General features: G+C 44.7%; 1 protein-coding gene across 2 annotated transcripts in view; it reads right to left on the bottom strand.

Annotated features, from left to right (window-relative positions):
• LOC106605067 (nuclear factor of activated T-cells, cytoplasmic 1) overlaps positions 1 to 13,409 on the bottom strand; it is a 62,059-nt gene that overhangs the window by 42,799 nt on the left and 5,851 nt on the right. For both annotated transcript variants that reach the window (XM_045718333.1, XM_045718334.1), the window contains exons 3-4: positions 11,667 to 11,823; positions 1,841 to 2,043 (exon numbers count right to left, since the gene is read on the bottom strand). In XM_045718333.1, the coding sequence (XP_045574289.1) occupies positions 1,841 to 2,043; positions 11,667 to 11,823 (360 nt within the window). The remainder of the gene's footprint in view (positions 1 to 1,840; positions 2,044 to 11,666; positions 11,824 to 13,409) is intronic.

The following is a 13,409-nucleotide window of genomic DNA, read 5'->3' on the forward strand; positions in this document are numbered from 1 at the left end:
ATTTATTTATTTTTTCCTTCTTTTTGTACTTGGCCCCCCGTGGGAATCGAACCCACAACCCTGGCGTTGCAAACACCATGCTCTACCAACTGAGCTACGGGGAAGGCATAGCATTGTTGGAAATCAAAAGGTGTATGCATGTTAGGCTCAACCATGTTAAACCAACAAAGTTCCTTTTCTAGTCAAAGACATCTGATATCTCATGGTGCTTGCCAAATATCTTTGTAACCTCCCACAATATCCAAACAAATATTAAAATACGCTTTAACTTAATATAAACCCATTCAATCTACATCAGGTCTTCTAAAAAGTACATTGCTGGTGCTTCTATACCTACATTGCTTTCTGTTTGGGGTTTTAGGCTGGGTTTCTGTACAGCACTTTGAGATATCAGCTGATGTAAGAAGGGCTATATAAATCCATTTGATTTGATTTTGATTTGATTATACCGATGAAACACAGAGGAGGATAAAGCTACAGTTCAGTAGGTGGTGATGGAGCTTATATAACCGGGGTTGAGTTGAGATTTAGCTGCCTTCTCCATCAGAGAAAGTCCTGGGCCTCGGGACAGCAGACCAATTGTGGCGTGAACAGAGCCCCAGGGCAGGAGCTGCTGCCTGGGTACCCTGCGGAGAACAACCTTCTGACCTGCTGGAGATCCGGAGTTGGAGAGTGGTTTAAAACTGCACATAAGGATATAGTGATTTCAGGAATTGGATATGTTTATGCACACGGCAGATTAGGTGCGATGGGGAAGAAACCAACAGAAATAGGGCCTATTGGATTTCATGGGCATTATTCCTTTCAGACTCTACATTATGTACTGCACTGTATTAGGCATGCTTTGGTTGTCTTTCTTCCTGAATTCCAACACACACTGTTGGTGATCATTGCAAATACTGCAATGGTACCATTTTTAACACTAGAAGCGCAGAGGCAGTCCTTTTGACTGCATAGTTATTTAAAATCGAAAAATCTCTGCCATTGTTAGTCATGCCCCCCTCCTAAATAAGTCCGTTGTTAGAATTTTGTTAGAATTTCGATGTCACAAACAGAATTTGTGTTATAAGCAGTTTTAAGAGGACATGCCTTATTTTTTTTGCAGGAAAGACGTTTTGAATTCAATATAATATCAGAACGAGCAGATTCTGAGGTTTCCAAAACCCTTTTGTCAAATAACTCTTGAAAATTGAATACGCTCAAAATATAAATCTTTCCAAGAATAACCGCTGTTTCATGCGCTCCACATGTGAGCGTGCAGCAGCAGATAGCTTACTGCAGGGTTATCCAACAGGCAGCCCGCAGGTGATTTTATTTGTCCCCACCCAAGTTTTGCGAGCAAAAAAAAACAAAGTAAAAAAATATATATTGTATAATAAAATACCAGATAATCAGCTCCAAGTTATTTTAATTTTGGAAATCTGTTCCCAAGTGTTCCCACACACAATAGAAAGACACATGATCGTATAGAAATGTAAGCAAGGTTTGAAATGTCAAATATTACATCTGTTTGGGCTTCTTGCGGTCAATTTGCAGTCTACATATTATTTGTAATTATGTACCTGTCCCCTGATCAAGGAAAAATCTGCCTGTGGCTAAATCTAGTTGAGTATCCCTGGCCTACAGTAACATCAACGAATGAAAATGCTATTGTGTTTTAATGCTATCCAAGACCTTCATAAACACAACCAAATTATAATTAAATATGTAATGCATTTATTACACTGTTAGAATATTGCAGTCAAAATGCTTGCTCGTTGCTTCAAAGTGGGGTCCTTCGAGGCCTAGCTTTTCTAGTGTTAAGAGCGAGAGACAGGAGAGTGAAAGGACAAGCACTCACATGGCTCTCATGTTGTTCTCGGGCAGCAGAGGGATCTCCAGCACCTTGGTGTTGGACTGCAGGGCCTCGTGGCTGGCGGTAGAGACAGTCTTGCCCGTGATGCGGTGGACCTGGTAGAAGGCGTGCGGTCGCAGGAGGCGGTCGTCTGCGGTCCCGATGAACAGCTGCAGGGTAAGGGGCTCGCTCTCCATGTAACCGTAGAGCTGGCGGGAGAACAAAGAGATCCAGGTGAGACTCAACATCAGGTTTTAAAGCACCTCATAAACAACCCGTCATTTTGGGGAAATAGAGATTGAACATCACATCAGCTACTGATAGTTAAGAAGCCCTTTAATGAAGGTTTTTAGGGGAGAGGTTTCAGAAAATAGGCCCTTTGGTCGGATTTGTTTTCCGGTTGGGTTGGAGACCCGTTTCCAGATTCTTGGTATCTTCTGTTTTTTGAATTTGGGAGCGGTTTGTTAATGTACATCCCTTTAGGAGAGGGTTAAAGAGGGTTTTGATATTTTGGAGGTAGTCTGTCTGGGGTAGAGATCTTCTGGGCAGCCAGACACACAAGTGCTGATGGAGAGGTTGGCTTCCCATCACTTCACTGTTCATTAAAACCTCACAGGCGCCATAAAAAAAAGTGCCCAAGGAGAGGATAGCAGTCGACAGTGACTCAATGGAAAGTGACCATTTTGGAGACCAAATAGAAAACCAAGATGATAATTTAAAAGTCTGCCTCTGAGCATAATGCACAATGTTTATGAGGATTTGATCCCCTCAGCTATGGACTAACGTTAGTAAACATTAATTTCCATGTCAGTTTAGGAGTTGAATTCATAAGGGGTAATCATAAACAGTATTTTGGCAATCTATGTTGAATATTTCTGCTGGTGCACCATACGTATTAAGTATTTTAAATGCAATCCTTCATAGAATTGCTTTTTAATGTGATCAGCAATATCTCAAGAACAATAAATCCTAGATGATTAGTAGCTCCACACATGTGTTCAATAAATGACTAGTACACACAATATCAAAATACTAATGTTTATGAGAAAATATCAATTCTGGTCAAAAGTCACGCACACTCAGCTGAAACAAAACGTCATGACTCTTTATCGATTTGTTCATATTTCTTAGGTTGTCTGTTTGTTCTACATGGTTGACTACATTCTTCTGCGTTTGGTCCCAGGAATTTATAAACTTAGTTCGATCCCTGGCCGAGTCATACCAAAGACTGTAAAAATGGGTCCCAATGCGTCTCTGCTTGGCACTCAGGAGATTGATTGAGGATAAGGCCCTGCGATAGACTAGTGTCCTGTCATATTAAGCTGCCTCACACTACAGAAGCAGGAGATAGGCTCAAGCTACTTACTTTTGGATTGCAAAATACAGAAGAAAACTCTATCCACATTTACTTGGATAGCTTGACTTTCACACAAAGAAAACACCAGATCACAGTGAAGCAAGGCTAGCTTAATCTCTACAAGTAGCTTACTCCCTTTAAAAACATTCACATACTTGTGCCTAGCATGCTGACAGCATACAACCCCTTGGCCTCTGGGCATTTATGAACCTGCATTATGATTTTCATTAAGGCCTATGAAGCTCTGAAGCGGAACCAGAGACGGTGTCACACAGAGATGAAAGAGGCTCCTGTATTGGAACCACCACTTCAAACAGTTTTACACTTCCCCTCTTCCTCTCACAGACCACCTTAAGCTGCTACTGATTCCCCAATAAAAGCAAGTACACCAAAAAACAGGGATGGTTACTACATCTTCTAGATAGTACAATAGACTTAGCAGACAGTGTTGCTCAGTGTGATCTCCAATGGCCCCAATAGCCAAACAAGAGATAGGTGAGAAGGCGATGCCTGTCAGTTCATTGAACATTTAGTCAACCTTGGAACAACTAGAATCATCTAAAACAACCATAAACCAACCAGGACAACCATCTAGAACAGCAACAAAAACACCTAGAACAACCATAAAACAACCAGGACAACCATGTGGAACAGAGCTCTACAACCCTGTTCCTGGAGAGCTAACATCCTGTAGGTTTTCACTCCAACCCTATTCTAGCGCATCTAGTTCTAATAATTAGCTGGTTGATAAGCTAAATCAAGTTAGTTACAACTGGGGTTGGAGCGAAAACCTAGCAGAGGGTATCTCTCCAGGAACAGGGTTGGAGAGCCCTGATCTAGAACAACTGCAACCATCTACAACAACACTGTCTGCAGAAAGAAGCATGGGGGATGGTTGAAACCCATTTGGAGAGGGGCAAATTACTTAAACCTCAGGAGAAATTGGCAGAGGTGCACATTCCTCAATGTGGTGAATGTTTTCCAGATATTTTCAGGTAAGAATCCTGACCCAGGCCCATTTGCTAACCCAATGGACCATTTCTGGTGCAACCAAATTTCTAGACCTCCCAGCTCCCAGGCAACGTTTGTTCAAGTGTGTGTGTGTGTGTGTGTGTGTGTGTGTGTGTGTGTGTGTGTGTGTGTGTGTGTGTGTGTGTGTGTGTGTGTGTGTGTGTGTGTGTGTACGTGCGAATGTGCATTTAATGTGGACTTGGAATAATCTCCAAACCTAGAAACCCTCCAAAAATTGGGGATCCGTTCCGAACAGTCAACAGGCAAATCTCGCACTGGGTAACGATGGACAGACCTCCATGGCTTCACACAGCTAGGTCCTTGACCACATCAGAGACCGTCACAAAAAATCACTTCCACTAGACAGGTCTAACCAAACAACGTCCATCTGAAAAAAATCCCACATATTGCTCAATTATCTCCCCAAATAAAAGTGTATCATTTCAAAATCCCCTTCTTCAAGTTCAGTCTTATGGAAGTTCAGCGCTGCTGTGTCCGAGTGAAAACAGCGTGTCAAACGGAATAAGCGACTCCGTGTTTATTTAACGGATTGAGTCATAGAACAAAACACAGACCACATGTAACCTATGACATCATCTGATTAATGGATTTATAATTACCTTTGCGAGGGGTCAGGGATTGGGGAGTAAGTGAAGGTAGAGAAATACGTCATTGGAATATTGTGTCTACAGTAATTTGTCTGCCTTGTTGGCCATGTTGACACTTGGTAACAACCAATAATTAGGACCCCAGTCTGCCAAACACAAAGGGGAATGACCAACCGAAGACACAATCTGCACGCATCTATGAAGGCAGTGAAGAAAGACTGAGGTCATTTTGCTCTGGTGAGACAAACTGACGACAAACTTGCCAGGTGACTGTGAAAACAAGTGAGGTGAGGTGAGATGATCTACAAACTGAAGGCATAATTTGGCTGGTGCGACATATTGAGTTATGCTCACGCCTGCTAATGCAGTAGCTCTCTGTTGGTGATTCTCAACACAGCACAGTACAGTATAGCACAGTACTAGACGTATGCTATCCAAGGGTCTCAATAATGGACAAACCAGCAGCAATCACCACAAAACGATCTGGGTTTCTACTTCTCGACTTGACATCATCACTTGTTTGATTCAGATATCAAGGGAACTAGTTAAGCAGGCTATACTCTCCTTTCCTCCTTCACTTTCCCCTTTTTTTCGTCTTCACAGCTCCACACAGTGTCTCTCCAGCAGCTGTCCTAAGCTGTGTGCTAGTCACACATGCTAGTCATCAGTGAGTTACGCTGGGGTCAGGCGCTTCTTGAAGTCTCTGTGTCTCCAGAGAGCACTTCATCCATGCAGTGATCTCACCAGCAGACCCCTCTCTCTCCGCTCGCCTTGTTATATTTTACTTACGGTGTCACCAGTGGTAATTACGCTTAGCCGCCACATGCTACCAGTTACTTACGCATAGACAAGTCGACCGAGAAGGAAGGAAAAAGTTGTACCATCATGCTACAACGGAACCGATGGAACCGGGAATGAGGTACCAATTTGAAAACGCAGAACGGTCTGTTAGAAATTGCATAATTTCTTTATGATTTAATAAAAGGCAGGCTGCCACTCTGCTAAGCCTGTATCCTCTGTCCCTTTTGAGCTTTGCTCCTCGGTAGACTTTGCTATTGCATTTCTTTGTGACCTCCAACCATTACCTCAGCCTCAGCCTTCATGTGTCTGCATATGGATAAACCACAAGAGGTGAAGTGTGTGTGTTGGGGGTAGTCTTTATCCCTTCACTCGGCAATGCTGCGGTAGCGCACGATGACGGTGGCGTCCTCCGGTGGGGTCGGGAAGTGATTAATGACTTCAAGCAACCCTCAGTGATGCTGGTCTTCCCAACAGCCAAGGAACGTGGTAGGGTCCCCCCTGGGCGACCTCCCTCAATAAATGTACCATATGTGCTTCCTCAGCCCTCAGCCCTCCTCTCCCATATCCCCTCTACCTCTTTCCCTCTCTGCTCCTGTGACGTTCCCTAGTCCACACACACCAACCACAAGCTGAGCGCAAAATGTACTTCTTCATTTTAAATCCTCACAAGGGCAATAAGAAAAGACAAAGTTGAGGAACCGTCGTAAAGTTTAAGTGTGGTTCAACGAGAGAGGCTTCGCACACCTGTGAATCCGAATTCATATTTGTGTCCCTAGCCATCTATGAGTCTTGATACCAAGCCTAATCTTGACCAGATGAGTTTAGCTAAGCTATGAATGTAGTCAAGCTGGGCTACGTATATTTATCTTTGAGATCTTCTAAACCGAATTTGAATCGAAGCGTAATTTGCTGCAGTCACACTACACCAGCTTCTGACACCGCATGAGCCAAATTCATTTACACCTCTAACCACCATCTACTGGCAAGTTAGACAGCCTCTCCTCTTCCAACACGTGCCATGCAGGATAGACCGAAATGTCAAATTAAACAGTTTGTACATGTCAGCTGAAGCATTAATTGTTGTACACAGCTGGGTTGTCTAGGTCAGACTGGGTTTTGATGATGTGTAACTCTGAGGGTGTTGAGCTCAGAACCAGAGCTCACCCCGTCCTTTTCCACCATTCATTTCACATGAACCATTACAGATCCATCATCACGGCTGCTAAAACTCAGCCCTGAGATGGTGGTGCTCTGAAGAGGTTTTTCCTATGGGCTTTCAAACCGTGTTTGCTATGTCCTCTTAATGAGAATCACGTGTCCTTGTCAGTGATAGTTTAATGAAGTTGTTTTTCATTATTTCTTTGTAGCTGTTGCTTTATTACCTTGGTTTACTTTCTGTTTACATAAAAACTTGACTTCACACTTGTGTTACGCTCAAGATCTAGAGACAGACCTAGTTGAAAAATGGCAGAGAAAAGATTTGCACATGTTTGTTTAAGAAAGTGACTTGCTGGTGAGTAGCAGCACAGTCTGGGCTGTGGGGAGAGTGTGAATATGGGGCTGCACAGGAACACTCTCTTCCCCTCTGACTCTTTCCAGCTCCCAGAGATTTCATCACCGCCTGGAGAAATGTCATGACTCGTAGTCCACGTGGCGCATGCAGCGGAGGGGAGAGAAGACTGGAAGCAGGGGAGAAGGGAGAGGAGGGAGGGCAGCTCAGGTTCCCCCCCCCCCATTTTCACGCTCCCTCTCTCAAGTGCTGACAGTCACACGGCGAGACTTCGCTGTACCCAATTCAAACACTCGTCCAAGTTGTCTCTCTCCCTCCATGCTGTCTTCATTATCCCCTTTCTCCTCCTCTTTCTCCAGTGCCTCATAGTCATACGGTATGCATATATCAACATGTGAATTGTTAATGTATTGGGTTTCCCTAGTTCCAAATGGCACTTCTTTATACAAGCGACAAAGTGGCTATATTCCTCAAAGTGTGTATTTAAGTGTATTCCCCAATGTTATGTAATCAAGGGCAACGTTTCAAGTCCTGGCCCATGTCTAGACCAGCAAAGTCCAAATTCCAAATAAAAGAACAACTTGTTACCAAGATGTCTAGGCATTACGTTTTAGCCCAGGTACAGGGTATTATATTTGGGCAGAGTGAGGTGTAGTTGGTTTCAGTCTACCCCTGATATAAAGGCTGGCAACCAGTGTTTTGCCTCATAAATCTGGCGGCTTCTGGTCCTCACCTCAAACCAGTGAAAATGCAGTCATTTAGTCCAATTCTTTCCAGTTGCTGTTCAATGGTAATTAGTGGTTGCCCAATATACCAAGGCTGTGAGTAAGGGAAGCCCCTCGGAGGGCTAAAACACAGTTTCATGGGAGCCTAACTGCTCCTCGGGGAACAGACGAACAGCCATGACTGCCTCTTGTAGAGCAGTACATGGTCGTGTTCAGTAGGGACAAAACGAAAAAAGAAAAACGCTCTCGAAATGAAATGAAACAGGGAGGTACTATCAGAACTTGTCCAATAAGAAATGCTCATTTTCATATCTGTTGCGAAACGTTTCACTACGGTGTTCGTCAATGAACACAATCCGGGAGTCTGCGTGGAAGAACAAAAGGCATCTTTCATGTTTTAAACAAGAGGCGGCACCAGATTTAAAACACAATAAATGACAGTCTTCGCAGCGAACGTACATTTACTGTAGCTGTTGCCGAAGATATTACACAGCCAGCATAGTCAAGGTGAAACGGCACATGTTCAACCAGCGGCACATATGCTAAGGTTCTTCATGTCATTCTAGATATACTCTATCCATATGTAGTTCTTACTATAACACTGTGTGATGGGTCTAATATTCTACAGGTGTTGTCTAACACTGTGTGCCCTGTGCGTGTCTACGTGTTTCCTATGGTTTCTTGTCTCAATGTATACCTGAATGAAATTCCCCGAAAGGGTCACGTCCCAGGTCGCTACCACTCAATGCAAATATAATTCCATGTAATTCCACTTTGGCAATCATTCAATTCCATCATAATATCGGTTTCTTTGGAAAAACCCATCCCATCGTGACGTGGTGGTCTTTGGTGTAAAGGAAGGTAGAAGATCAGGTTTGGATTTTTCCTGAGCATGCCTTTGGAAACCATGTTGTAGACGTTGGACATAACTGTGGTGAGAGGAGGGGAGCCTGGTGAATCATCAGGGGGGGAACTGGGAGGGTAGTTGGGGTAGAGCAGAGGACCCTCCATCCCGTTAATGGGCGCTGTGGTCTGCAGCCAGTAAGTAAAGTGGAAAAGTGGCCGCGGGGGTCAGGACGTGGGACATCATCATGAGAAGGGGCTGCGCTGTAGCGATCTCCAAAAACAAATTATGGAATTTTTGATCGAGGAGCCAGAAAGCAAACCGGTGGGGGTGAGAGGATACTGACAGCAAAGTGCAGTCAGTGTACCCCATAATCTGGAGGTTACCATGAGTGTGCGGCTGCGGCAGCGGGCTGCAGCTCGGGGCCTCCCCAGATTTACATCTTCATCCTGCAAGAGGGGCTGGTGGAGAGCGGTATGGTGGAGGAGACGGAGCTAAGAGCTGAGCATGATGTCACTGTTACAAAGGGACGTTTCCTAAACAAAGGGGAGCCTGTGTGTTTGGCAGCCGGGATTAGAAAAACACCTCCGTTCATTAAGTAGGAGCAACAGGAGGACTTCCGTGATAGCAAATTGAGCGGTCATGAAGACAGCAACAGTGGCGCTGTAAAGGTAGCAAACACTGTTTTGAGTAACTGTTTTTCAGTCAGGTGTTTGTCAGTCAGTGCTCTTGGGGTCATAGCGTGTACTGCAACGCTTCATTAACTGATAGGTTAGAGACACAGTGTCTCATCATGTTTTTCAACATGTTATTTTTAAACTGTTGTGCACAGCAATGGGATATGTCACAATCACTCACAGATGTTGTGCCTGTCCAACCCTGAGCCAAAACCCCAGTGCTGGTGTTTGTGCAGGTTTAGCCAGCATTGGGAATGTCGGTGTGGGAGAGAGGTTTGAGGAATGAGTGGCTCACGAGGAGCAACATCGGCAGTGATGCGGAGGCCCACTGGGCCAGGATGGTGGTGGGGGAGGAGACATCGGATGGGCTCTGGGACTAGTCTCACCTCACCCTACCCCTCCTCCTCTCCCTCCACCAAACCCCATGGCCACCCGGGCCCTAATCAGCAGGAAGCAGAGTCTCTCTGGGGGTAACACAGCCGAGACCCAGCTGCCTGCCTGCCTGGTGACTCCCTGTGCCCTCCCTCTCTCCCTCTTTCCTCTGAGCCACTCCCTACGCCTCCCTCTGCCCTCCCTACACCCTTCCACCGCCTCACTCTCTCCGTCTGCCCTCATCACATCTCTCTCTGCATGTGCTCTCTCTCCCTCCATCTCCCTCTCTCCCTGTACTCCCTGTTCTCCCTCCCTCCCTCCCACATCACTAAACACTCACCCATTCTCCATGATTGCACCACCCACCAATTGCCTGCCACTCATTTCTCATAACAGCAGGGCACCCCAGGGACTACAACATGCCCTATCACCCCTATCCAGCCTCCCTGGGGACTGCACAGGATGAGTGAAGAAAGAGAGAGAGAGAGAGAGAGAGAGAGAGAAAGAAAGAAAGAAAGAAAGAAAGAAAGAAAGAAAGAAAGAAAGAAAGAAAGAAAGAAAGAAAGAAAGAAAGAAAGAAAGAAAGAAAGAAAGAAAGAAAGAACTATGTGCCCCCACATCCTACACACAGGGAAGAGATATGATGAAGTCCTGTCTTCATTTTGCTAACGTTGTGTGTGTGTGTGTGTATCAAGTATTTACCTGATCTTCTGCATGAATCGTTCTCTGCCAACAAACTTCCAGTCAGTCCAATACAGCTAGAGAAGGAGGCGAGGAGATAGGTTCTGAGGAATCAAAAACGGGCCTCGAAAAAAAAAGGGCCTCGATGCTTGATGCTCTCAATAGACATTCGTCAGGGTTTATGCAGGCTTTAGTGTGTTGGGAGTTTCTTTTCAATTCACTTCACTAAAGTATCTGTGTAGTAAGACAGTAACTCATCAATACCATCACCCACTTTGGAAAAGTTTCCCACACGTACACACACAGGACGCTAATTCCCTACTCCTGACTCACTCCTTAGACCCCAGCCTGACATACAGCCTGTCACAAAGTGGTATAAACTAAACTAAATCAAGTTCAGTTTCACCTGCCAAAACACTGAACGTTGGTCAAAGTCTCTCAGTGCAACAGAGTACAATGTCAACAGTGCACTTTTATGTCGTTATACAAAGGGTTTTAATGAAGGGGTGTAATTACTTTAATTTAGAGAGAGAAACTGAAACTTGACAGGCTATGTCTACAACACCTTGTTGGGCGCAACAGCTGTTGTCAGACTTGAAACTCAGCATGTTAAGTTGTGTTGAAAAGATCTATTTGGAAAACGGGCTGCAGTGCTAACAACACATGTTGAGTGTTTTGGAGAGAAGTAGGAACCATCAAGCTGGACCAAGAGAAGAGGGTTTGCTCAGCCCTTCTAATAGGCAATGTGCTACGCTATACTGTATTTGCTATGAATTTATATATAAGCTATGTGTTGTTATATTTATTCACAGTACATATATAATGACACACACACATAAATAATGACCCCCCCCATACACACACTACTGTCTTAGCAGCTTACCAGGGTCCCCACCTTGAGTAAATCAGCGTGACGGCCTTAGAGAGAAAGGAGCTCTGTGTTGGACCGCTGTGGTGAGAGTGACGTGAGCTCTAGAAGCATTGCCAAGCACAATAACGAGAGGTGATGGTCCTGCTCCATGCTAATTGTGTCAATATGTGCAACTGCTAGCCACAGTGACCTCTTACTGAAGTAGGTTGACTCCTGGCTTCAAGGGACATTAATAATAGAGAACACACGTACGCATGTATGCACGCACAGGTGCACACACACACACACACACACACACACACACACACACACACACACACACACACACACACACACACACACACACACACACACACACATTATTGAGAAAGGTACCTGTACGACTGGATGACCTCCGGATGGAGCTTTGACTGCCCCGCGGCTGCCCTCTGTCTCGTAGTGGGCACGGTGGTGGGACTTGGGCTGCACCTCGATCTGCAGACTGTACGGGCCAGAGCAAGATGGCAGCTGCCAATCCAGGGCGGGCAGGGAGCTATGAGGAAGAGAGATCGTGCTTGGTATTGTGTGGAACATACAGATAGTATTTATAATATAATAATATAAATACGAATCTACAGAATAGCTTGGTCCCAGCTGTATGAGCCGTAGCCAACTCTTCTGTAGACATCATGCAATACATGGACACATATGCATGGCATGACAATGAACGAAACCAGAAAGGAGTTGGATAAAATACAAACAGACAGGACCACCAGGCTACCTACAAGCACGCACGCATGCACAATGACGGATCCATTTCACTTAAATCCAGATCTCTGTTTCCCTTGTTAAATAATGTCCTGATCCTTTCCATTTCATCATTGGCTCTAATCTAATCAATGGAAGTCCTAGCCTGACGTATGTAATTCCTAAAGCCTGGGCAATAACGGCTCTTTTGATGAAAACTAAATGAAACTAAATGAAAGAAGCATGTGGTCTGGTTAGTCTGCTGTGTGGTTTTTATATTGCTGTGACAGGTGTCGATAAGTGGACTCTTAGAAAAAAAGGGTTCCAAAAGGGTTCTTCGGCTGTCCCCATAAGGAGAACCCTTTTTGGTTCCAGGTAAAACCCTTTTTGGTTCCAGGTAGAACCATTTTGGGTTCCATGTTCCAACAAAGGGTTCTCCTATGGGGACAGCCAAAGACCCCTTTCAGGTTTTAGATTGCTCATTTTTTCCTATGTGTGTGGAGGGGGCATAGTCATTTCAGCAGCACAATGATACAGCATGCCTAAAGGCTTAACATAGATAACCTAAGTGCATTGGCGGTATCAATAATAGAAGTAGAGCTATCATCAAAAATCATTGAATCCCACTCAGTCTTTTATTTTTAAATAAACAACTCACCAAGTAACCAGACAACTGTCTGACAACCCGAAAGACCATGGTATCTCAGAAAGTGTCACAGCTGGCCACTCATAATATCATTGTTCAGATGCCGCCAGGGAATTAGCCTATCTTCCCATGTGAAGACTGCAGAGATATTGAACCAAAACAAACATTTGCGAGACAATATTTCACTGCGCCGGATGCCTGTGAAGCATAAAACCCCTGACCTAAAGGCTGGCCATGAAAAGCAATCTCTGGCATCCTCTTGGAACTTTCAGAGTGTTTGTTGACCCAAAACTAACTGATTTCCCTCCTCTCAGGCTTTATCTGTTCTGGCCGAACATTACATCATGTTTAGTGGCCAAAGAGGAGAGGGGGCACACGACAGCACAGGGAAGCCGGTTGTGTGATTACCCCACCAACTGTTTCCTTGAGCAAGCTTGTCACCATCACTTCCTGTCTCTACATTATCTTAATCAAACATTTGATTTCCAACAGGAAAGTGTGCCAGGGCAGGAAAGAGAAAACGGAGAAAGGGTCGCCGTGAACTGAAAAGGTTGCCTTGTTAAGAAGGGAGTCTGTCTGTGTGTATGTCTATCCGTGTGTATTGTTTGTGCGGGGGTTTCTATGGTAACAGGGCACATGTGCTCCACTACTCCTCCCTGAGAAATATGATTTATGAAATGTTTTGTATCTTCAAAGAGAAGCCCTCTTGGAAGCGATACCGCGACTACGTTTCGACTGCTGCCTTT

This window comes from Salmo salar, chromosome ssa05, assembly GCF_905237065.1.
Source record: "Salmo salar chromosome ssa05, Ssal_v3.1, whole genome shotgun sequence".
In the NCBI taxonomy this organism is placed as follows: Eukaryota; Metazoa; Chordata; class Actinopteri; order Salmoniformes; family Salmonidae; genus Salmo; species Salmo salar.